General features: G+C 47.7%; 1 protein-coding gene and 1 pseudogene across 6 annotated transcripts in view; one reads left to right on the forward strand and one right to left on the reverse strand.

Annotated features, from left to right (window-relative positions):
* Positions 1-1,242: 1,242 nt before the first annotated feature.
* On the reverse strand, positions 1,243-2,005 carry LOC709541 (large ribosomal subunit protein eL20 pseudogene; annotated as a pseudogene).
* A 15,250-nt stretch (positions 2,006-17,255) lies between these two features.
* The window catches only part of RNF19B (ring finger protein 19B), a 29,599-nt gene continuing 20,630 nt past the window's right edge, over positions 17,256-26,224 (forward strand). For all 6 annotated transcript variants that reach the window (XM_028836372.2, XM_015134625.3, XM_077964385.1 and 3 more), the window contains exon 1: positions 17,256-18,085. In XM_028836372.2, the coding sequence (XP_028692205.1) occupies positions 17,448-18,085 (638 nt within the window). In that variant the 5' untranslated portion in view covers positions 17,256-17,447. The remainder of the gene's footprint in view (positions 18,086-26,224) is intronic.

Below are 26,224 nucleotides of genomic sequence, written 5' to 3' on the forward strand. Positions count from 1 at the left end.
TCAAAAGTATTTATTCACTGAATGTAAATAATGTCCCTGTTGTCACAGCTGGAAAGTGGCATTTCTGTGATTTGTAGCTAGTGTTATTTGGCTCCAAAGCTATAGAACCTTATCACTAGGGCTGTTACGGGGCTCAAATGGGTTCACGTGTCAGCCACTTAGCACAGTGCCTGATTGGAAGATTAATGTGCCATAAACATGAAATAATAGTAGTCGTCATTATTAATTATTGAGAGGCCCCTCCCTCTTGGGCTCATTTTTCTAAATTTCATAATAGTACAGCGGCTCTTTGGGGTAAGACATCAAACCTGACTTGACAGACACACTGACATGACCCTCAGGAAGGAAAAATGCAGCTGTGCCAGCCCCAGTAGCCTGGAGCCCTGCCCCAGCAGGACCCAGTCCTCTATGTGGCCCAGCCTACTTCATAACTGAGCTGAAACTGTTCACCCACAGGGATTGCAAACAACACAGACTTCCTGTGTTTTGAGAAAGGGGAAGTCCAACCAGTGATTTACCTTGAGTCATTTGTTTCGAGAAGGAAGCCTCAGCAGTTGGCAGAAAGTAGCAGAAGGAGGAGGGCTGCCCAAGGCAAGAAAGGAGACCTGGATTCTAGAAGGAATGCCACTACTTCTCAGCTGACCACACTGAGCAGGTCCCCTCTCGGGCCTTAATTTTCTAATCTGGAAAATGAGACAATGATCTTTACCTCACTGACTTCTTTAGGCAGTGCTAATATCGATGAGTGCCTGTGTGTGAAGAGCTGGAAATACAAGAATGCATCAGCATCTTGCAACTGGAAGGGCAAAGTTCAGAGGTTAAAAATTTACAAACTATGAAGTCACTCAGATCTGGATTCAAATCCTGCCTCCGTCACTTTCTAGCTGTGTGTCCCTGGGCAAATAATGGAACCTCTCTGAGTCTCACGATCTTTGGTTTCCTCAGCTGTGAAATAATTTTTCTCCTAAACTGATTTTGAGGATTAACTGAGATATGCATATCAATGACTATGAAGGAACAAGGAATTGGGCTCAGAGAAATCCTTCAGGAATGGTGACTCTTGTTTTTAATCCTGGATGAGCTCTCACTTCTTCTCTGTGTGCTGCCAGTGCCCAGGACAAACACCTGCTGAGAGTATTTCTTTTTTTTTTTTTTGAGACAGAGTCTCCCTCTGTCACCCAAGGTGGAGTATAGTGGTGCGATCTCGGCTCACTGCAACCTCCACCTCTTGGGTTCAAGCAATCCTTCTGCTTCAGCCTCCCTAGTAGCTGGAATTACAGGCACCTACCACCATGCCTGGCTAATTTCCCCACCCCCCCCACCACTGGGGTGTTCCTGAGTTTATTTGAGGCACACCCGGGAGAGCGCCCTGTACCTAGAAGAAGGTGTTGGGTCTCCTGGTGAAGCATGGCTTCTGCTGATGGCACAGCATCCAGTGGGGCAGCAGGAACTTGATCTTGGAGTCATGGAATTGCTTGATAGCCGGCCACTGGCACTTACTGGCCGTGATCTCCACCTTCATGATCTGGATGAAGTGGGCCCGGGCGCGGTACCGGGCACCCAAGTCTCGGCAGCACTGGTGACAGCGCCCATGGTGGTTAGGTCCCGGTATTCCCAGTACATGTTGTGGGTGCTGCTCCGGGAGTCATAGCGCAGCCAGATGCCGAAGTTCTTCACCCGCAGTGGGTACTTCTCAAACACCTGCCCACAGTTGACAGTCTCCCCTGAAGACTTCTTCATCTTCTTTAACTGAGATAGGAAGTACCAGAAGTGGAACTTGGCGACTACATGATTAGGCGCAAAGATTTGCATGCGGTAGAGGGGTGGTGGTTGGCATTTGGGGGTAGGCAGGCAGCGACCCACCACCTTGTACTCTCGTTGTGTGCCCGAGGCCTTCATGGCTTTCTTTCCGCCTTCGCCACCACCCGCAAAAGGAAAAGGCTAATTTTTGTATTTTTAGTAGAGACAGGGTTTCACCATCTTGCCCACTCCTGACCTAAAGTGATCCGCCCACCTTGGCCTTCAAAAGTGCTGGGATTATAGGCGTGAGCCATTGCACCCAGCCTTCTTCTTAGTATTTAATAGAAATACCTCCATCTGTGGGACCACAAATAATTATTAAAATAGAGAATAATTTTATGTATTTATTTTTACTTATTAAAAAACTTAATAAATTCATGGCAGAAAAAAACTTAAGCTAATAAGTAAAAATAAGAAAATAGAGATTACATATATCTTCATCACCTAGAGATAATCACTGTTAACAGCTGGGTTAACTCTCCTGGATTTCTTTTTAATGCATATGTAACAAGATGTTAAATGCAAGTTTCCTGTCATTCTGGCTTTGGGGCAGAGGCAAGGACCACTACATCCAGGTATGCTGAAGGATGGAGAAACCAGTTCTACCAGCATTAATCCCATCACCCCCAGAGTGTGTGTTTTTGTGTGTGTGTGTGTGTGTGTGTGTGTGTGTGTGTGTGAGAGAGAGAGAGAGAGAGAGAGAGAGAGAGAAGACAGAAGAGAGAAGAGGGCTAGTTGAAAGAGATTTATTTTAGAGGCAATTATGTTTTTTTGTTTTGTTTTCGAGTCAGGGTCTTACTCTGTCACCCAGGCTGGAGTGTGGTGGCGCAATCACTGCTCACTGCAACCTTGAATTCCTGGGCTCAAGTGATCCTTCCACCTAGCCTCTAAAGTAGCTAGGACTACAGGCGCCTGTTACCACGCTCAGTTAGCTTTTTTTACTTTTTTGCAGAGATGGGGTCTTACTGTGTTGCCCAGGCTGGTCTCGAACTCCTGGCCTCAAGCAGTCATCCCCGCAAGGCCTCCCAAAGTGCTGGGATTAGAGGCATGAGCCACCGCACCAGGCCTCTTTTGGACCAAATTGTTGATTGCTCTGTTCCCCACTACATCACCCGCCTCCACCCCCAAACAGGAGGGGTGAGGGGAACTTGTGAAGGGAGCCATTTGGAAAGTGTGAGATGTGCCTCAGGGGTCTTGTAGACCAAGGAGAAAAGCAAGTCTAAAGCAATGGCCCACTCCTCTATCACCCGCACTACCCTGCCCGCAACAGAGAGAGTTTACCATGCTGAAATGTAAATATCCATTGAGTTATCTACCTCGCCAGCTAAACCAGAAACCAGAGTCTGGGGCTTGTATCTCTTGGCCCCTGCAAAAGGCCTCTCACTTAATTGATGCTTGATAAATGTTCTGAAGAATGAAGGGAAGACTGAAAAAACTGGAGTAGAAAACGGAAAGAACAAGGATTTAGAATCACACAGATCGGAGTTCAAATCCTGCCTCTGCCACTTTCTAGCTGTGTTCCCTTGGGGAAGTCATATCATCTCTCTAACTTTATATTTCTCACTTGTAAAATGAGGATAATTTGAGTGTCTGCTTTGCAGAGTTTTGCATGAAATGAGATCAAGCACTGGTACATAGGTGTTCCATCAATGAAGAATGAATGAAGATATGGTAGTTTTGGGAACACTGCAAACCGGCTATGTCTTCTGAGAATTTCCTGTCTGAGCTGATACAGTTCTGGGATTTCTAGATCCTGGTTTCCTTCCCTGCTCCTTCCGCAGTCCTCATCATCCTCGTCATCTTTATAGAAGCAGCAACAGTTGCCATTTGTATGGCAATTTATAGAAATTCCATGGCCTGGTCTCACTTAAATATCGCAATAACCCTGTGAGATGTATATTATAATCCCCATTTCACAGATAAGGGAACTGAGACCCAGAATGACTTGCCCAAGGGCACAAAGATCTGAGACTCGAGGGTACCTCTATTAGCTTTCCTAAAGGGATTTATTTCACATGTATGCAGCACCCACTGGTATTCTGGGCATTTGCAATTAGCAGCTCCTGTCCCCTTATATGGTAGTGGAGAGGACAGACAACCAAATCAAAACATCATCTATATCTCTTCGTGGTAAGATGGTAAGTGCTGTCATTGAGTGGGCAGAAACACCAAACAAGATGACAATTTCTGCTGAGGGCAGTCGTCTGGAGAGCAGATCCAATCCACTGTTTGCTATCTCTGGCCTTGGGTAAGTCACTTCACCTCTCTGGGCCTTAATTTCATTTGCCAAATGTGAGTTATAATAATAGTACTTCCCTCATAAGTCACTGTGGGGGGCCGGGTGAGGTGACTCACACCTGTAATCCCAGCACTTTGGGAGGCCGAGGCAGGCAGATCACCTGAGGTTAGGAGTTCAAGACCAGCCTGGCAACATGGTGAAACCCCGTCTCTACAAAAATACAAAAATGAGCTGGACATGATGGCGGGTGCCTGTAATCCCAGCTGCTTGGGAGGCTGAGACGGAAGAATCACTTGAATGCAGGAGGCGGAGGTTGCAGTGAGCTGAGATTGAGCCACTGCACTCCAGCCTGGGCAACAGAGCGAGACTCTGTCTCAAAAAAATAAATAAATAAATAAAAACTGTGAGGGTAACAGATAAAATGTATGTAGCATTTAACACAGTGTGTTGCACAAGCAAGTGTATACAACTTTTTTTTTTTCTTTTCTGAGACAGAGTCTCACTCTATTGCCCAGGCTGGAGTGCAGTGGTACGATTTTGGCTCACTGCAACCTCTGCCTTCTGGAGGTTCAAGTGATTCTCCTGCCTCAGCCTCCCAAGCAGCTGGAATTACAGGTGCCCACCACCATGCCCAGCTAATTTTTGTATTTTTAGTAGACATGGGGTTTCGCCATGTTGGCCAGGCTGGTGTCAAACTCCTGACCTCAAGTGATCCACCCACCTCTGCCTCCCAAAGTGTTGGGATTACAGGTGTGAGCCACTGCGCCTGGCCACTTCTCAATTTGTGTCTCAATAAACCCATCATATGTTGAAAATATTGTAAGCAGAAAACGCATTTGATAAACCTTACCTACTGAACATCATAGCTCAGCTTAGCCTTTCTTAAACATGCTCAGAACACTTGCACTAGCCTTCAGTCTGGCAAAATTATATAACACAAAGCCTATTTTTAAGTAATGTGTTGAATATCTCGTGTAATATATTGAAAACTGCACTGAAAGTGAAAAACAGAATGGTTGGTTGGGTACTAAAAGTATGGTTTCTAGGCCAGGCGCGGTGGCTCACGCCTATAATCCCAGCACTTTGGGAAGCCAAGGCGTGCGGATCTTGAAGTCAGGAGTTCGAGACCAGCCTGGCCTATGGTGAAACCCCATCTCTACTAAAAATACAAAAATTAGCCAGGCGTGGTGGCGCCCACCTGTAGTCCCAGCTACTTGGGAGGCTGAGGCAGGAGAATTGCTTGAACCCGGGAGGCGGAGGTTGCAGTGAGCTGAGATCGTGACGCTGCACTCCAGCCTGGGCGACAAAGCAAGACTCTGTCTCAAAAAAAAAAAAGTATGGTTTCTACTGAATGCATATTGCTTTCACACCATTGTAAATTCAAGAAATCAAAAGGTGGGGACTGTTTGTACTCAGTTAATAGTAGTTGGTCTTTTATTAATGTAACCTGGATGTCAGCCAGGGGCCTTCTGACCCCTTGAAACCTTCAAAGGATGGACCCAAGCACCCATTACAAAACCCCTTTCCAGGATTACTGCAAATTCCTGGGAGACTTTGTTTCTCCTGCTCCAATTCCTACTTCAGCCTGTACTATCTTTGGTCAGCACTGTAGCAAAACAGATGTAAAAGTTAGCCCCTTCAGCTGTTCCCACCAACACCCCAGTCAGGGCAGCCTCCATGAATATAGAAGATCTTTCTTGAATATTTCCAGGGATAGGAGGCAGAGACATTCACATCATAGCTATAAACCTCAGGATGAACAAAAACAAAAACAACTCTCGGTTTCCAAAACAGCCTTTTCTACTTTCCTCCATAGTGCCCAGCCTCAGCCACAAGCCATCTCTTGTCTCCTGCTAAAGTACATTTGCCTTTGGCTATTCATTCCACTCTCTCTTCCTAAGGACCTTTCAGATTTCTCTTCCAGGTATTATCCCATTGTGTGAAGCCTCAGGGTTGAGGGGTTGGTTTTCTCTCCTATCTCCCCATCACCACCATCATCAAGTGAAAGCTTTACAGGGCTCCTCTTTGGCCTTCATGTAGTCCCCACAAGGATAGGAGGAAACATTTGCTGTCATTCTGGCCCTCTCTGGCTTCCTGCTGCCCACCCCTCCCCAGAGCCCTCGGGTCCTGCCCATGTCCCAAATCCAGTCCTCCAGATTCTGGTAGAATCTCTGAGCCCTCAGTAGCTTCTCAGTGTATGTATGACCTCTTGTTTAAAACATCCAGAGCCATTGGGGAACAGATCCAAATATAAGTTATCTTCCTTTTTTTTTTTTTGAGATGGAGTCTCACTCTGTCACCCAGGCTGGAGTGCGATGGCATGGTCTTGACTCACTGCAACCTCTGCCTCCCGGGTTCAAGCGATTCTCCTCTCTCAGCCTCCCAAGTAGCTGGGACTACAGGTGCGTGCCACCACACCTGGTTAATTTTTGTATTTTTAGTAGAGATTGGGTTTCACTGTGTTGGCCAGGCTGGTGTCAAACTCCTGACCTCGTGATCCGCCCGCCTCGGCCTCCCAAAGTGCTGGGATTACAGGCGTGAGCCACCGTGCCTGGCTGCTTCTTTGTTGCCCCCAGAACAGCTGCCTCACAGACATTCAAGACCACACCTTTACCCTAGTTTTCCAAAGTATTTTCCTAACGAAAGCCATCTTCTCTAAGGGTGGAGGTCATGTGCTGAGGGTTTATGACATGCATCTGGCTCACAGGGGTGTTTTTAAAAAGTCAAATCAACATTTAAAAATTGATGGATTACACATAAAAGTCCAGATTTGTGACTTGTCTTATAAATTCAGAAAATCTGGCATCACAAGAACCATATTTCTCCCAAGGAGCATATTGGCCTAAATGAAGATCTGTCCTTTCGACAGGTTTTTCCTTTGTTTTTTCTTTCTAAATACTGTACTTCATGCCATAAGACAGGTTTTTCTTATGCCCCTGATGCACCAGCGTATTTCTGTCTCCTGCTTGACTCCTGCAGGCTTTCACCTTTGTGACCTTTGCTAAGCGCCATTTTTGTGCCAGTTTCTACCCTCTGTTGCTTTATTATAATTAAGTAGGGTCTAGGAATTCGCTAGGCTCACAAACGGGGAAAGGGGATCCTACAGCAAGAGCAGTCACAAGTATACAAGTGATGGCTATCCCTGGAAGGGCCAGGGGTCCAGAGGGATAGGGTCTCCCGTGCAAGGAGGCAGTGGGACTGGTGAGGGTGAAGGTGAGTCTTGGTTATGAAGGCTCTAAATGCTCTCTCATCGGGCACGGGGAGCCAGCGTGGGGTTTAAGGCAGGGCGACACACCATGAGCTGTACGTATGAGAAAGGTGGCTGGGAAGCTCGCGGCGCAGAATCTATTGAAACCATCCCCTCCCCCGCTGTGTCTGCTGGAAGCCCAGTGAGAGGCAGGGGCAGTGGTCCGAGGAAGGCTGCCTCCGGATGAGCGGCAAAGGCGGTGGGAACGGCTGGGAGGACTGCAAGGGAGGGATTTCGGAGGCAGCCTTGTCAACGAGTGGGTATGCTTGACCTTGACGGAAAACACTGCGGGAGCTGCGGCAGCAACTCGCTCGCCTCCGCTCCGCTCGCTTCCCCTGCGCCGCTACGGACTGTGGCGGAATCCCGGCCCCTCGCCGGGCGCCCTCCTGCGCGGATGCGGCACGCGAGGGGCGGGGACGGGATGGCGAGGGTGGCGGGGCGGCGGGGATGCCGGTCTTCCCTGGAAGGCCAGGGAGGGAAGGGGAGGCTGGTCACATGGCACCGCCACCGGGCGCAGCCGGATTGGCGGGTTGCGCAGCCAAGCAAGCCAACGCTGCTCGGATTTCCAGGCACTAAGCGGCCCCCTCCCCTCGTTCGAGCGCCGGAGGAAAGCGCTGGCCCTGCCCCGGGCAAGGGAAGACGCGAGCCGTGCTCGTTCCGCAGTGTGAAACGTACGGTATCGCCGCAGTCCTAGGGAGGTCTGATTATTGGGAGCTTGGCACGTCTGATTATTGTGTGGGAGCAATTGTCTGATTATCGTCTGACTATTGTCTTGGGAGGTCTGATTATTATCTGGGAGGTCTGATTATTGTCTCCATGAACACCTCTCGTCCCCCTTACCCTCTCTGCTTTTCTCCTGCCTTCCCACACCTGCCCTTCTTTCTACCTTATCTACCTGGAAGCCAGCTTTATTTGCAGGTTTCCATTATTTGCTCTAATTTTTCAGCTTTGAGTAAATCGACCTGCGGGAGGTGGCAAAGATTAAAAGAGAAATCCCACAGATGCCTCAAGTCCCACACATCCAGCCCCACCTGTCTCCCCAAAATGCTCTTCTCTGTTTCAAGCAAAAACCTGAGAACCATCTCCATCTCGCTGTCCCCAATCAAATCTATGAACAAAACCTATTAAATTTACCTCCAAAATATTTCTTACACCTCACACCAAGTATTTTTCCTTCTTACCATTTATCCTGATTTGTAACTGTGTGTTTATTTGTATGGTTGTTTTTGTAAGGGTTTTTCCCACTGGATTGTAAGCTCCATGTCAGCAGGGACCTTGTCTGTTTTGCTCATTGCTGTATCACCAACACTGTCAGGCACATAGTAGGTACTCAATAAATGTTAATTGATTGATTGAATGAATGAATGAATCCATGTATAACAAGTCCTGGGGAGGGGCACAGATTTTAAATAAAACACACAGTATCTATCCCTAAGAAGTCACCTATCCGATGGGTTTGGTGTCATGAAGCCTGTAGTCCCAGCTACTTGGAAGACTGAGGCAGGAGGACTGCTCAAGCGCAGGAGTTTGAAGTTGTATCATACTATGATTTTGCCTGTGAATGGCCACTACACTCCAGCCTGGGCAACATAGCATGACCCTGTCTATAAACAAAACAAAAAAAGAAGTCATCCATCCAACAAACATGTCCTGAGGTCTTTGCTACACAAGGCCCTGGACAGAGACCAGTGCATGCAATGAGTAAGATTCCATTTCTACCTTCCCTCTTTGTCTTAAGAGTTCACATGTCACTAACCCAGACAAGACCCTGTGGTATTGGAGGTGCCAAGGGTGGAGTCAGAGTCCAGGATTTAGAATCTGATGAGCTGACTGTGTGGCCACAAGTCTTCTCTCTCTGAGGCTCCATCTTCTCATCTTGAAAACGGGATAGCAATACCAAGCTAACAGGGCTGTTGAGAGCAATGAATTAGATAAATGAAAGCACCAACTGCGGGTTTTACAGCGATGTCGGGTGTAGGTGGGTGATCATATCTTCCAGTTTGCCTGGAACAGATCGATTGACACCTGTTAAACCAGCGCAAATTAATAGCATTCCCTTTCTTCCTTCCAAATATCCTGCTTTGGACAGTAAAGTATGTGGGATACGCTAGTAATACATGTAACTCTAGAGTTATCTACACTGTCCCCTGGGGACACAAAGGATGGAGGGAGGTGGGTCTGACTGTAGAAAGGTGGATGGTAACCATGGAAATGGGCCTGAAATATGCAAAGGATTACACCAAGTGAAGAGGGATAGGAAGGGCATAAGAAGCAGAGGGACCAGCATTTGCAAAGAAGCAAGGCTTAACAATCCTGGGCATACTTACTTAGATAACATAAAGAAGGCAAAATGGCTTGAGTCCAGGAGACATGCAAGAAGATGAGGCTTTCTGCAGTGAGAATTGGAGAAAGTTTTTGAGTAGGGGTAGACATGAGCCAATGGCTTCACAAAAGAGACCAATTGAGGGGCTGGGGTCAAAATTGAAGCAGAAGAGATAATGAGGCTTGAACAGGGCAGTGCATGTAAGCCCAGGGAGAAAGGTGAGATTCCATAAGCATTTTGGAGATAAAACAGATAGGACTTCGATGTGAGCATCAGAGGACAGACAGGTCAGAGGCAGGAAGACTTCCAGATGGATAAAGAGGCCACTCCCTGAGGCAGGCAGAGAGAGGACAGGCCAGGAGACCCAGAAAATAGGAGGTGACCCAGATCAGGCTGACTAGGCACAGAAGCTCATGATCCAGAGGGAAAAATGGAGATCACATCAGGTAGAGGTGACTCCTGAAGCCAGAGGAAGGAGCTAGGAGCCTCAATATTCATGTGACATCTAATTAAAATTAGCTTTCAAAGCAACCTTGAAGTCAGGCGCTGTGGCTCACGCCTGTAATCCCAGCACTTTGGGAGGCTGGGGTGGGTAGATCACCTGAGATCAGGAGTTTGAGATGAAGCTGGTCAACATGGTGAAACCACATCTCTACTAAAAATACAAAAATTAGCTGGGCCTGGCCGGGCGCGGTGGCTCAAGCCTGTAATCCCAGCACTTTGGGAGGCCGAGATGGGCGGATCACGAGGTCAGGAGATCGAGACCATCCTGGCTAACATGGTGAAACCCCGTCTCTACTAAAAAAATACAAAAAACTAGCCGGGCGAGGTGGCAGGCGCCTGTAGTCCCAGCTACTCGGGAGGCTGAGGCAGGAGAATGGTGTGAACCCAGGAGGCGGAGCTTGCAGTGAGCTGAGATCCGGCCACTGCACTCCAGCCTGAGTGACAGAGCGAGACTCCGTCTCAAAAAAAAAAAACAAAAAACAAAAGACAAAAAATTAGCTGGGCGTGGTGACACACACCTGTAGTCCCAGCTACTTGGGAGGCTGAGGCAGGAGAATTCCTTGAACCTGGGAGACAAGAGGTTGCAGAGAGCTGAGATCGCGCCATTGCACTCCGTCAAAAGCGAAAAAGTGAAACTCCATCTCAAAAAAAAAAAAAAAAAAGGCTGGGCGTGGTGGCTCACACCTGTAATCCCAGCACTTTGGGAGGCAGAGGTGGGCAGATCACTTGAGGTCAGGAGTTCAAAACCAGCCTGGCCAACATGGCAAAACCTCGTCTCTACTAAAATACAAAAAAAAATCAGCCAGGCATGGTGATGAGCGCCTGTAGTCCCAGCTATTCTGGAGGCTGAGGCACGAGAATCGCTTGAACCCCAGAGGCAGAGGTTGCAGTCAGCTGAGATCACGCCATTGTACTCCAGCCTGGGTGACAGAGTAAGACTGTTTCAAAAAAAAAAAAAAAAAGGTCAAGTGCGGTGGCTCATGCCTATAATCCCAGCACTTTGGGAGGCCGAGGTGGGTGGATCACAAGGTCAGGAGATCGAGACCATACTGGCTAACACGGTGAAACCCCATCTCTACTAAAAAAAAAAAACAAAAAATTTGCCGGGCATGGTGGCGGGCGCCTGTAGTCCCAGCTACTCGGGAGGCTGAGGCAGGAGAATGGCATGAACCCAGGAGGCAGAGCTTGCAGTGAGCCGAGATCACACCACTGCACTCCAGCCTGGGCAACAGAGCGAGACCCCGTTTCAAAAAAAAAAACACCTTGAAAAACACAAGAGAAAGCTCAAAAGTAGAAAAGTAGAGCCTAGGCCTGGCGCGGTGGCTCAAGCCTGTAATCCCAGCACTTTGGGAGGCCGAGATGGGCGGATCACGAGGTCAGGAGATCGAGACCATCCTGGCTAACACGGTGAAACCCCGTCTCTACTAAAAAATACAAAAAACTAGCTGGGCGAGGTGGCGGGCGCCTGTAGTCCCAGCTACTCGGGAGGCTGAGGCAGGAGAATGGCGTGAACCCGGGAGGCGGAGTTTGCAGTGAGCTGAGATCCGGCCACTGCACTCTCCAGCCTGGGCAACAGAGCGAGACTCCGTCTCAAAAAAAAAAAAAAGAAAAAAAAGAAAAGTAGAGCCTCAAGTAAGAAAAAAAGCAGGTTTTGTAGTCCAATTTCATTGTATGTATGGCTCTCCTTGATTTAAACTGTCCCATAATACCTCCTAGACTAAAGGCTGAGCTCCTCAACTGGCACTCAAGGCTTCCTGTAGCTGGGTCTCAGCCTATCTCTGATGAACATTTCATATTTCATCTACTCATGTTTGGCCCCTCCCTCCTTCCTTGTGAAAAAGTAGCTCCTTCCTTTTGGAGAATTGCTCCTCCCTTTGGTCCAGCTGTATGGTTCGGGTACGGCCTATCAATCATAGTATTCCATCCCCCATGACCACAGATGTGAGTGAGTATGCAGCCAAACCTCATCAATCAGACTTGTTCTGAAGAATTTTGAGAATCTGGAACAAAGTGAAGATAATTACTCCTCTCTGGTGAGGAAGCTAGGACACGTAAGCTAGGGATTCTACAGTTCCAGCAAGAGAGAAAAGTAGACTGAAAAAATAAAGTGGGGAGAAGAGGGAGTTAATGCTTAATGTCTATGGAATTCCAAGCTGGGAAAACAAAAAAGTTCTGGAGATGGATGGTGGTGATGGTTGCACAATAATATGAATTGATTTAATGTTACCGAACTGTACACTTAAAATTGGTTAAAATGGTAGATGTATATAAAATATACATTGGTTAAAATGTATATTTTACCACACACAAAAAAAGAAGAAGCTAGTATGCAGAGAAGCAAAGATGAATGATGGAGTGCAGGATCTGGGGGCTTTCCTGGGTGCAGCTGCTGTGGTACATAGGGTTCAAAAGGTTATAGAAGCCAAAAATCACTCCTTTGGCCTAGCCTCATTCAAGTTAGGCTTCTGGTTCTTGCATCCAATGGAGCCATAATACAGAACCTTTCCATTTTCTTTTTTGGTTTTTTCTTTTTCTTTTCTTTCTTTTTTTTTTTTTTTTTTTTTTTTTTTTGAGACGCAGTCTCACGCTGTCGCCTAGGCTTAGAGTGCAGTGGCACAATCTTGGCTCACTGTACCCTCTGCCTCCCAGGTTCAAGTGATTCTTGTGCCTTGGCCTCCCAAGTAGCTGGGACTACAGGTGAGTGCTACCACGCCTGGCTAATTTTTGTATTTTTAGTAGAGACAGGGTTTCTGCATGTTGGCCCGGCTGGTCTCGAACCTCCCGACCTCAAGCGATCTGCCCACCTCAGCCTCCCAAAGTGCTGGGATTATGGTGTGAGCCACTGTGCCCGGCCAGAACCTTTCCATTTTCATTTCTTGCTCATGTCCTTTCAAACATTCTCTTCTCCTGAACCCTGCTGCTCATACTTCCTCAGACTTAGCCTGTGTTTATACACACTCTGCCTTTCCTCCCTGCTCCCCACGCTTGGAATGTCCTTTCCCCTTCTTAGGACTTTGTCAACTCATGTTCATCATTTGAGATCCAGCTCAAAGGGCTCCTCCTCAGGAAAGCCATCCCTGACCACCCTAAGCAGAGCTTGCCATGCCCTCTGTTGGTCTGTCATAGCTTTTTTGTATTTGTCCTCATCACCTGGTATCTCAGTGATCTACCATCTTGTCTGCAACCCCCAGTAGATTATGTTTTTCATATCCATGACCCTGGTAGCTGGCAAAGAGCCTAGCACAAAGTAAGTATAAGAAATCTTTACTGAGGCCGGGCGCGGTGGCTCAAGCCTGTAATCCCAGCACTTTGGGAGGCCGAGACAGGCGGATCACAAGGTCAGGAGATCGAGACCATCCTGGCTAACACGGTGAAACCCCGTCTCTACTAAAAAATACAAAAAACTAGCCGGGCGAGGTGGCAGGCGCCTGTAGTCCCAGCTACTCGGGAGGCTGAGGCAGGAGAATGGCGTGAACCCGGGAGGCAGAGCTTGCAGTGAGCTGAGATCCGGCCACTGAACTCCAGCCTGGGCGACAGAGCGAGACTCCGTCTCAAAAAAAAAGAAAAAAAAAAAGAAAAAGAAAAAAAAGAAATCTTTACTGAATGAGTGTACAGATGAGTGAGAATCTTTTTCTCCCTCATGCCATCTCTGAGTCACTACTCAGTTTCTATCAAGAAGAGACACATAAGGAAATGTGGGAGGAATTGCTTTAGTCCCTTTATTCAAGGGTGATAGTCTCAGGAAAGAAGAAAACCCAATCGAATTGGGGCCATTGCAAAGTCTAGTGGCATTTAAGAGAGGTGATTTCCCCCAAAGCACTGATGGTGGCAGCTTTGAACTGAGGCCGAATTTGTTTGGAAGCCAGAGCCAAGACAAGCAAACATTTGGTAGTGTTGAGCCTTCCAGCAAGCTGGGATTCTGACAGCTGTTTCTGTCAGCTACACAAGGAGAAGCATCTAAAACGCATCTGGATCTACCTGCAATTGGGGGTCCCCATATCTTTTAGCACAATCTGACCCAAGAAACAAGGCAGCCTTCTCTCCCACCTTCCATTCCCACCATATATACCTCCTCTAAGGGGGATCTGCAATTGATTAGGACCTTGCACACTGAGAACAGAGTCAAATATGACTATAGAGAACTGTGGCAGAGATGATACTACTGCTTACTAAATGGCTTACGGTTTCTTCCTGCATTTCCCAGCTTCCCTTGCAGTTTGTTTTTGTTTGTTTGTTTGTTTGTTTTTAACACAGAGTCTTGCTCTGTTGCCCAGGCTAGAGTGCAGTAGTGTAATCTCTGCTCACTGCAACTTCCACCTCCCGGGTTCAAGCAATTCTCCTGCCTCAGCCTCCTGAATAGCTGGGATTACAGGCGCCCCTACCATGCCCAGCTAACTTTTGTATTTTTAGAGATGGGGTTTCACCATGTTGGCCAGGCTGGTCTCGAACTCCTGACCTCAGGTGATCCACCCGCCTCGGCCTCCCAAAGTACTGGGATTACAGGCGTGAGCCACCGTGCCCGGCCTCCAGCTGTCTTTTTGAGGCAATACTGAAAGCTTTGCATTGAGATGGTGGAGCCCAAGACAGAAGTAGTCTGGATCTCTGAGTTACCCAGGAGAGTTGAGGACAGCTACCCTGGAGAGTGCCTTAACCCATAGCCAGCTTTGCATGAGTGGAAAAGATATACCATTGTTGTGTTATGCCATTGAGATATTTGGCTCGTTTGTTACCATAGCCAAGTCTACCCTATTCTGCCAGATAAATATGGACACTAATTGTTGTTTTAGCCATCCAGCATCAAACCTCCTTCCTATTTGAGGATTAAACTCTCCCTCTCCTTTAGGACTATTTGGTGTTGCCAAATCCAGTGGTCACATCTCTGTTTTTATCTTTCTTGATTTCTCAGCAGCGTTTGTCACAATTGACCACTCCCTTCTGGGAACATATTATGTTGGTGTCTGTGACATCATGCCTGCTTAATTTTTCTTTTATGTCACTGGCCCCTGCTTTTCAGTTTTCTTTGTTGGCTCCCCTTCTTGTTTTATGTCAAAAGTTTGAAGTTCTGGAGACCTGGTTTTAAATATCACAGCTTGTTTCCCCCTTTTCAGATGTGTCTTTTTGTGTCACCCAGGCTGAAGTGCAGTGGCACAATCACAGCTCACTGCAGTCTCAACCTCCCAGGCTCAAGCATTCCTCCCACCTCAGTCTCCCAAGTAGCGGGGACTACAGGCACACTCCATCACACCCAGGTAATTTTTCTATTTTTTGTAGAGATGGGATTTTGCCATGTTGCTCAGGCTGGCCTCAAACTCCTGGGCTTAAGAAATTCACCTGCCTAGGCCTCCCAAAGTGTTGTAATTACAGGTGTGAGCCACAGCGCCTGGCCCATCTTACCATTCCTTATTAATAACAGAACAGTCATTGTTAGCTGGGCACATTGTACCCAGTTAAGAGAATGTTTCCCAGGCTCCCTTGCAGCTGAGTATGGCCATGTGAATATGTTTTGGCCAATGAGATGTGAACAAAAATGTGCGGGACTTCCAAGGCAGTCTTCTTTTCTTTCTTTTTTTTTTTTTTTTGAGACAGAGTCTCGTTCTGTTGCCCAGGCTGGACAGGCTGGAGTGCAGTGGCACGATCTTGTCTCACTTCAACCTCTGCCTCCCAGGTTCACACCATTCTCCTGCCTCAGCCTCCTGAGAAGCTGGGACTACAGGCACCCGCCACCACGCCCGGCTAATTTTTTGTATTTTTAGTAGAGAGGGGATTTCACCATGTTAGCCAGGATGGCCTCGATCTCCTGACCTCGTGATCTGCCTGCCTCGGCCTCCCAAACTGCAGGGATTACAGGCATGAGCGTGAGCCACCGCGCCCGGCCCCAAGGCAGTCTTCTTAAAAGGAAGAGGATGCATCTTTCTTCCCTTTTTCCTTCCCACTGTTTGGAATATGGACCATAGTGAGGTGACCTTAACATTGGAAGCCAAATACTGAGGATGGCTGAACAGCCCTGAACTGCCTACTTTTGGACTTAAATTTCATGGAAAGAGAGAAATTTCTGGCTGGGTGCAGTGGCTTATGCCTGTAATCCCAGCACCTTGAGAGGCCAAGGTAGGAGGATCACTTGAACCCAGGAGTTCCAGACCAGCCTGAGCAACACGGGGAGGCCTCATCTCCACGAAAAAAATAAAAACAATAGGCAGGCCTGGTGGCGCATCTGTGCTCCCAGCTACTCCGGAGGCTGGGGTAGGAGGATTGCTTAAGCTTGGGAGGTTGAGGCTGCAGTGAGCTGTGATCACGCCACTGCACTGCAACCTGAGTGACAGAGGAAAACTGTCTCGGGGGAAAAAAAAAAAAAAGGATAAATTTCAATCGTAAGCTATTTTTTTCTTTTGTTATTTGCAACTGAATGTAATCCTGATTCATTCCTGTTGTTCAATCTGTTTGCCTGCCTCCCACTAGGAAGCCTAAGGGTCCAGATCCTCCCCCAGTCAGAGGAATGGGGAACTAGAAAAAGAAAGTCAAAGGCACTGCCAGGCAAGAAAACGCTGGGTCTCCTTCCACAAGTTTGGGTAAGTAAGCAAGATACCAGGAGGACTGAATGGTAAGTGAGCCTAGAAATAGATTATTATATACATAGAGTTTATTAAATACATAGAGAACAGTGCTAGACTAAGAAATTTGGACTTTATTCTGTAAATTCCTTGCAATGGGGGACCTTATCTGTTTCATTTAGTAATGCCTCGCACTTTGCAGAAGCTCAATGAATGAATATATTCTTTATTAATTACTGCTGTCTGCTTAATAAACAGAAATGTTGGAAGGTGGACCAGTTGGGAGTCACCATCTGAACAACCCCTGTGTACTTTTTATAAATAATGTACCTGAACCATCATTTACTGGAAGTGGCAATCAACCTGTGAGGAACCGCAAACGAAAAAGTCCACCTTGAGTGTCGACGTGATGGAATTGGGGGCGGAGACGAGGGAGAGCAGTGGGCTAGGATGGCTCACAGTCTCCGCAACATGGCGACCCTGGAACCAGCTGACTTGCAGGAGGCGGAGCTCCGCCCCAGCTCGCCCGGCCCCACCCCGCTCGGCCCCGCCCAGCGCACCCCTCGACCGGGGCGCGAGGGTTGTGAGGTGTTTGAGCGAAGCGCCTGCGCAGGGCAGCGGCGCGCGGGGCGGAGGCTTTATAACCACTTCGTCGTTGCTGCTCGGCTTCTAGCTCCAGGAGGGCGGCTGAGACGGTGGCGGCGGCGGCCGGGCGCTGGCTGAGGGGCACTGAGGCGGGAGCTGTGGCGGCGCTGGGCGCCCCTGGCCCCTCGGCCTCTGCGGGCCATGGGCTCCGAAAAGGACTCCGAGTCGCCGCGCTCCACATCCCTACATGCGGCCGCGCCCGACCCCAAGTGCCGCAACAGCGGCCGGCGCCGGCGCCTCACCTTCCACAGCGTCTTCTCCGCCTCGGCCCGCGGTCGCCGCTCCCGGGCCAAGCCGCAGGCCGAGCCGCCGCCCCCGGCCGCGCCGCCGCTGCCCGCCCCAGCCCCTGCCGCGGCCCAGGCCCCGCCGCCCGAGGCGCTGCCCGCCGAGCCGGCCGCCGAGGCCGAGGTGGAGGCCGCGGCGGCGGCGGCGGCGGAGCCGGGGTTCGACGATGAGGAGGCGGCGGAGGGCGGCGGCCCAGGCGCGGAGGAGGTGGAGTGCCCGCTGTGCCTGGTGCGGCTGCCGCCCGAGCTGGCCCCGCGCCTCCTCAGTTGTCCGCACCGCTCGTGCCGGGACTGCCTCCGCCACTACCTGCGCCTGGAGATAAGCGAGAGCAGGGTGCCCATCAGCTGCCCCGAGTGCAGCGAGCGACTCAACCCGCACGACATCCGTTTGCTGCTCGCCGACCCGCCGCTTATGCACAAGTACGAGGAGTTCATGCTGCGTCGCTACCTAGCCTCGGACCCCGACTGCCGCTGGTGCCCGGCCCCGGACTGCGGGTGAGCGCGGGGGCGTGGCGCGGGGGGCTGCGGGCTGCGGCCGAGGGGCGTGGCTGGGGCAGCTGGGACCCCGCGTGGAGCTGGCCTCCAGGGCCGGTCCTCGGCGCTGCGTGTGTGTCCCAAGCAGGGAAACCAGCAAGGCGGCAATTTCGGCGGGGTGGTAACCGGTAACTAACCATCAGGCAAGCCTAGACTAGTAGGGTGAACGCACCCGACACCCCGCCCCCTGCCCCAGGGCTCGAGGTGGCTGCTGAGCATTCGGTGAGGGGAAGGGAGCTGTCCATCAAGTTAGGATACAGGGAGAGGCGGTTTTTTTGTTGGGGGAATGCCCTCTGTCCAGAGGTGGGGGCAGTGTCTCTATTTTTTTTTTTTTTTGCGGGGGGCGGGTAGACGGAGTCTCGCTCTTTTGCCCAGGCTGGAGTGCAATGGCGCGATCTCGGCTCACTGCAACCTTCGCCTCCCAGGTTCAAGCGATTCTCCTGCCTCAGCCTCCCGAGTAGCTGGGATTACAGGCGCCCGCCACCACGCCCAGCTAATTTCTTTGTATTTTTAGCAGAGATGGGGTTTCACCATGTTGGCCAGGCTGGTCTCGAACTGCTGACCTCAGGTGATCTGCCTGCCTCGGCCTCCCGAAGTGTTGGGATTACAGGCGTGAGCCACCGCTCCCGGCCAAGGTGGGGAGTATCTCTCAGTAAGAGCAGGGAAGGGATATTTGGCCAAGGAGGGAATGAGAATATTCTGAGGGGGGCAGCGCGTCGGAGGGGTGGGTCTACTTGGCTAGGGGCAGACTTAGCAGCATTGCAGAAGAAGGCGTGTTCTCCCAGAAAGTTGGGATGGAGGTGACCAGGGAATAGGCTCTGGGGTACCCTGAGCACTGTGTGTTCTGTGCCACGTTATCGGGAGGCACTCTGTCGTTCTTACCTTACTGCGTTGGGTAGGGTGAGGGATGGACAGACATGTTCTTTGTCCAGAGACTCAATGGGGCACTGAGAAGAAGAATGTCCAGAGGTTGGTGTGGTAGGATAAATTGTGTTTCTGAACCCCTTTGATCTTGAGTTCTTGATGAGTCTTTTTAATGCACCATGTATGCTGAATTTTAAAGGGCAGTGAATTAAAATATGCAATATCTGCAGAGACATAATACACCAGATTTTCCTATCTGAAGCATTCAGTGGAGACCCTCCTCGCCCTCCCCACCTTTAGAAGTCTAACTGATTGTTACTGTCGGTATATCCCATGAATGGTTGCACACAGGAAGAGGGGCTCATTTAAGTAGTTGGGAGTCAGACAGCCATTACCTGCTCTGTGACCTTGGGCAGATAATTTTATTCTTGTGTGTCGTGTTTTGGCGACAAAAAGATGCTAGGGACTCCTTGCAGTGTGTAAATGTAACGCTAGTAAAAAGTTGTGTGATCTTTAGCTTCAAAGGAGTTAAGGACTTTTAATTGTAGCCTATATATCCAGGTTGTTTTGAGATCTCCATGATCCTGCTGGTTGTCTCCTTTCAAAAGGCGCTGTCTTAGACTGTCTAGAAGGGTAAGAAGAGTTAACTTCTGTTTTTAATTCTGCCAGACTTGTTTAGAAATGGGTGTGTTATTTAACCTCACTGAGATAGGGTTTCTAAATTACTTTGAAGTGTTGTGGTCAAAGGAGTGGTGCTTATGGTGGCTAACTTTCACTTTCAGTTAATAAGTATCAGGAAGGACCTTTTAGGTTCATGGAACTGTTTATGTCTGGTGATCTTTCTGGCCCTCTGCGGTTAATTTATATGATATTAAAGTTTTACAGATACTGTTGATCTGTTTTTTTAACCAAACGAATATTAAGAGAACACAGGCCAGGCTCGGTGGCTCACGCCTGTAGTCCTAGCACTCTGGGAGACCAAGGCAGGCGGATCACCTGAGGTCAGAAGCTCGAGACCAGCCTGGCCAACATAGTGAAATCTTGTCTCTACTAAAAATACAAAAATTAGCCTGGGTGGTGGTGCACACCTGTAGTCCCAGCTACCCAGGAGGCTGAGGCAGAATCACTTGAACCCAAGAGGCAGAGGTTGCAGTGAGCCGAGATCAGGCCAGTGTACTCCAGCCTGGGTGACAGAGAGATTCCGTCTCAAAAAAAAAACAAAAAAAACCGCCGCATAGTTAATTTTGGAATAGTACATTAACTCCTTTCTGAGATGTTTCCTTGAGTTCTAAGAAATGTGGCAGATCATCTTTCTGGAAAACGTCCATTTTTAAAATTTTTCTAAAGTCAGTTTCTGTCTTTGCTCACATCAATAAAAATGCACAGAAAATAATTTTCAAGCTTGGTGACAACTCTCAACTATTTGGAAGTTATTAAAAAATTAGGCCATTTCTTATTTTAGTCAAGTATTATGTTAGTATCCTCCAGATTTTATTTCTTAATTAGTTAAAAGAATGATAATCATATGTATAGTAATATATATAAGCTATGTATTTTTAAATATGTATCATCTACAGACTTAAGGTGGAGTTTGGGGAAAGAAAGTTGGCCTCTCAATACCTGTGCGCCAGGCATATATAATTTAATTTGATCCTCACAACCTTGTGAGATAGGTTTGATATAGTTTTACAAATGAGGAAACCAAAGTTTAAGGAAATTGAATGACTTGTTCAGGGTCATATAACTAGTAAGTGGTGAAACCAGGCTTAGAACAGGGGTCTTAATTCCAACCAAGGCCAGTGTTCCTTCCACTCAGCCCCTGTTTTAAAAAGCATTGGCTTATCAACATAGCCCCATTATTGAGGATGCTGCTGCTTGGGTGCATTTCATTAAGTGTAGCCTGAGGACAACATTGAGAAAGCCAAAGATACTAGAGTCTAGTTTCCTTTCTGATTCCTGTTGTTAACAGCCTCCTACCTACCTTATTTTTCTTATCTGAAATAGGCCTAATTCTTTCCTGACTTGAGAGATTTAGTTAATGTTTACACAGTGTTTTGAGATCTTCAGTTGAAAGTGGTTACAGGGAGTAACTTTAAAATTCTGTTAGTTGCCAAATAGATGCCTGAGTTCTCCCTTGGGATGTGGCTAGTTGCTTTGCATCTTTTTTTTTGGGGGGGGGGACAGGGTTTCGCTCTGTCACCCAAGCTGGAGTGCAGCAGTGGTGCAATCACGGCTCACTGCAGCCTCAACCTCCTGGGCTCAGGTGATCCGTCTGCCTCAGCATCTCAAGTAGCTGGGACCACAGGTGCATGCCACCAAGCCTAGCTAATTATTATTATTATTATTATTATTTGTAGAGACAGAGTCTCCCTATGTTGCCCAGGCTGGTCTTGAACTCCTGGGCTCAAGCTGTTTTCCTGCCTTGGCCTCCCGAAGTGCTGGGATTATTGCTGCCTCTTTTTAATGCCAGGAAAAAAAATAGCTTCTGTGTTCTTATGGGATATCATAGTTCCCTTGTTTTGTTTTGAACAGTGTTGTTTTGTTTTGTTTTGTTTTAGAGAGGGAGTCTCAACTCTGTGCCCAGGCTGGAGTGCAGTGGCATAATCATGGCTTACTACAACCTCAAACTCCTTGGCTAAAGCAGTACTCACTCCCACCTTAGCCTCCTGAGTAACTGGGATTATAGGCATGAACCACTGCACCCAGCTCCTTTGTTTTACTTTTTAAACAAATTATTCTATTCTTCTGGGGCTGGTAAAGGTCACGGATAAACATTAGAAGAGAAGTCCAAGTCCCAGTCACCTCCTATTCCCATACTTGACCATCTTTACTGCCCATAGATAAAGTTCTTGCCAGCCAAATTGATCAGGTCTCCCCTCTGCCTTGTTTGTATGTGCATTTGGTAGGGTGAGGGGGGCGTGTGAGCAATCTTACAGGTTCTGATCGTTAGTTTTACTGTAATTACTCATAATAACAAGAACACCATGCATTCAGAGATTCATGGTTTGTTTACAGAATATTTGTAGGATAGAGCAAATTTGGATTTTTCTTTTCTTTTTTTTTTTTTTTTTTTTTTTTTTTGAGATGGAGTCTCGCTCTGTCACCCAGGCTGGAGTTCAGTGGCGCGATCTCAGCTCACTGCAAGCTCCGCCTCCCGGGTTCATGCCATTCTCCTGCCTCAGCCTCCCGAGTAGCTGGGACTACAGGCGCCCGCCACCACGCCGGCTAATTTTTTGTATTTTTTTTTAGTAGAGACGGGGTTTCACTGTGTTAGCCAGGATGGTCTCGATCTCCTGACCTCGTGATCCCCCCGCCTCGACCTCCCAAAGTGCTGGGATTACAGGCATGAGCCACCGCGCCCAGCCGGATTTTTCTTTTCTTATACTCAAATGTGATTTTATTTTATTCATAAATAAGGGAACCAATTTCAGTGGGAAAACATCCACATTATGATTTTTTTTTTTTTTTTCTGAGATGGAGTCTCACTCTGTTGCCCAGACTGGAGTGCAGTGGCGCCATCTCCGCTCACTGCAAGCTCCACCTCCCGGGTTTGTGCCATTTTCCTGCCTCAGCCTCCCAAGTAGCTAGGACTACAGGTGCCTGCCACCACCCGGCTAATTTTTTTATTTTTTTATTTTTTGTATTTTTAGTAGAGATGGGGTTTCACCTTATTAGCCAGGATGGTCTCTATCTCCTGACCTCGTGATCTGCCCACTTTGGCCTCTCAAAGTGCTGGGATTACTGGCGTGAGCCACCGTACCCAGCCTCACATTATTATTTAATATACTAAGAACAATATAGCCTAGTATAATCTTAAAACAAGGTGTCAAATGAGATAAAATTAGTTCAGAATACAAATAACTGATTTTTTATAGTTCTTTATAATTTTCAGACTATAATCTCATTCAGACATAATTTCATTTTAGTCTCATCCAGGTAGATGTTGACAAATGCATTTTATATACAAGAAACCAGTTCAGAGAAGTTTAAATATGGGGCCTGGTGTTTCATTGCTAATAATTGATGTAGTTGATCTTTTACCCTTTTGAGTCTCTGCCCAAGTATGTCTCTTCAGAAACCCCCAAATCATGTAACTGTAATGTTTTCCTCTCAAGTGTCCTGTTGCTAATCTTAAAACCCTTTCAGAATCTTTAGGAGACTGCCGGTGAGCAAAGTAGGCAACAGAAAATTTCCTGGTATACAGGGTCAGATCTTCTGTACAGATGAATAAGAAGGGATAAGGCTGTCTTGACCTAAATTTTTTTTTTTTTAAAAGACAGAGTTTCACTCTCGTTGCCCAGGCTGGAGTGCAATGGCACAATCTCAGCTCACCACAACCTCCGCCTCCCAGGTTCAAGCGATTCTCTTGCCTCGACCTCGCTAGTAGCTGGGATTATAGGCATGTGCCACCACACCCGGCCAATTTTGTATTTTTAGTAAAGACAGGGTTTCTCCGTGTTGGTCAGGCAGGTCTCGAACTCCCGACCTCAGGTGATCCGCCCACCTCAGCCTCCCAAAGTGCTGGGATTACTGGAGTGAGCCACTGCGCCCAGCCAACCTAAATTCTTTGTGCAGGTCCACCACTCCAGCCTTTCATTGCTGCCTCTGTCCCCTGCAGAATCCTTGCTCCCACCTGATCCCAGGAAATAGTATCAGCTATTGGCTTTTTCAGACAACTAGACTGGACCATTCCATAAACAGGAAGCTTTTGTTTATCCCTAGCACATTTATGAGGGAAGAGCAAGCAAGCTCTTTGAACAAGACAAATTTCAGTAGATGAAGGAGGATTTTTGCTTTCTGAAGCCTCCCTGAACCTCTTCTCTTGATTTGGCTCCATACCTCCTGTTCCACAACTTTTCCCTGCATTCCCCAACTCCACATCACCCCCTCCTCTTGTGCACGTACACCATCCTCCATCCAGCCCAATACATCTGTCTCAGATTTGCTAAAGTACTTGTACTAAAGGAGAACATCTGTATCGCTCCTCTGCTTAAAACTTCATTGACTACCTAACCTATAAGATGACTTCTCATTATGTCTTTGAGAACTTATTTGATCTATCCTTATCATTTAAGCTCCTTTACAGTCTCCAACCATCTTTTTTTTTTTTTTTTTTGAGACAGAGTCTCACTCTGTTGCCCAGGCAGGCTGGAAAGCAGTGGCGTGATCTCAGCTCACTGCAAGCTCTGTCTCCCGGGTTCATGCCATTCTCCTGCCTCAGCGTCCCGAGTAGCTGGGACTACAGGCACTTGCCACCATGCCTGGCTAATTTTTTGTATTTTTAGTAGAGACGGGGTTTCACCGTGTTAGCCAGGATGGTCTCGATCTCCTGACCTCGTGAGCCACGCACTGCCATCTCCAACTATCTTTTAATTTTATTTTCTATTTTTCACTCACATCACTATTTCCTAAGGTGTGTTATAGGCATTACTTAAAAGAAAAATGTTTTGTAAGGAAATAAGCTTGGAAAATATTGGGTTAAACAAAATAAAACAAGTTTATGAGTTTCTAAATCTTTAAGAATCTTAAATCCTTAAACATGCTAATATACTAATATGTAGTATAAATCTTTAATATAATATAATTTCCCCAATTTAGATCACCAGGAAACAGGTTTTTGTTTTTTCTGTAGCATCTTTAAGGCTTAACTCAAACTTTCCCTAAAGTTACCATGCTGGCCTGCCTTTGGTTAGTGTCCTTATTTAACCATAAACCTTATGCTCTGAGAGAGCTCATGCCTCTAGACTAGGATATCTATATTCCAACCATTTCTACAACTCTGTGTACAAAGTCTTTCAATTAGGTTCTAGAAGAGTGTGGTACCTAGGTGAATTTTGATGAGAAAGATAAGAAATATAAGCAGCATAGTTCTCAGAGGAGGAATAGAGATGAGAGAGGTAAGCAAGAATAGGATAGACAGGTGATCATTCAGTTCAACATACAACTTTTTTTTTGAGATGTAGTCTCGCTCTGTCGCCCAGGCTGGAGTGCAGTTGCGCCATCTCAACTCACTGCAACCTCCACCTCTCAGGTTGAAGCAATTCTCCTGCCTCACCTTCCCGAGTATCTGGGATTACAGGCACAGGCCACAATGCCCAGCTAATTTTTATATTTTTAGTAGAGACAGGGTTTCACCATGTTGGCCAGGCTGGTCTTGAATTCTTGACTTCAAGTGATCCACCTGCCTCAGCCTCCCAAAGTGTTGGGATTATAGGCGTGAGCCACCACACCAGGCTTCAACAGATACTTTTGGAATGATACAATGTTGAACTCTGGGTGAGTACTGGATATTACAAAAAGAACTTAGACATGGTCTTCTTGATAGGAAATTTTTTTTTTTTTTTTGAGACGGAGTCTGGCTCTGTCGCCCAGGCTGGAGTGCGGTGGCCGGATCTCAGCTCACTGCAAGCTCCGCCTCCCGGGTTTACGCCATTCTCCTGGCCCAGCCTCCCGAGTAGCTGGGACTACAGGCGCCCACCACGTCGCCCGGCTAGTTTTTTGTATTTTTTTTTTAGTAGAGATGGGATTTCACTGTGTTAGCCAGGATGGTCTCGATCTCCTGACCTCGTGATCCGCCCATCTCGGCCTCCCAAAGTGCTGGGATTACAGGCTTGAGCCACTGTGCCCAGCCAATTGATAGGAAATTTCACCTGGTAGAGGAGACAGATGATTGATACATAGATAGGTAAAGAATTATACAAATGTCGGTGATAAATACTAAAGAAAATACAGGTGTTCTTAGATAGATGAAAGAACAGTAGATTTTGCATGACGGTTTCAAGAAAGACTTCACAGAGGAGCGGGCATGGTGGTGTGCACCTGTGGTCCCAGCTGCTCAGGAGGCTGAGGTGGGAGGATTAGTTGAGCCCAGGAGTTCGAGACCAGCCTGGGTAATAGCAAGACCCCATACCTGGGAAGTGACTAGAGATCACCCTGAAAACGTGGACTGGATTCAGGTTGATAGGCCTGTGTAAGCTGTGGAAATAAGTTTTGGGTTGAAGCACTTTTTTTTTCTTTTTTCTTTTTCTTTGAAGGACTTTTTTTTTTTTTTTTTTTTTGAGACAGAGTCTCGCTCAGTCGCCCAGGCTGGAGTGCAGTGGCCGGATCTCAGCTCACTGCAAGCTCCGCCTCCCGGGTTTACGCCATTCTCCTGCCTCAGCCTCCCAAATAGCTGGGACTACAGGCGCCCGCCACCTCGCCCAGCTAGTTTTTTGTATTTTTTTAGTAGAGACGGGG

This window comes from Macaca mulatta, chromosome 1 (genome assembly GCF_049350105.2).
Source record: "Macaca mulatta isolate MMU2019108-1 chromosome 1, T2T-MMU8v2.0, whole genome shotgun sequence".
Lineage (NCBI taxonomy): Eukaryota > Metazoa > Chordata > Mammalia > Primates > Cercopithecidae > Macaca > Macaca mulatta.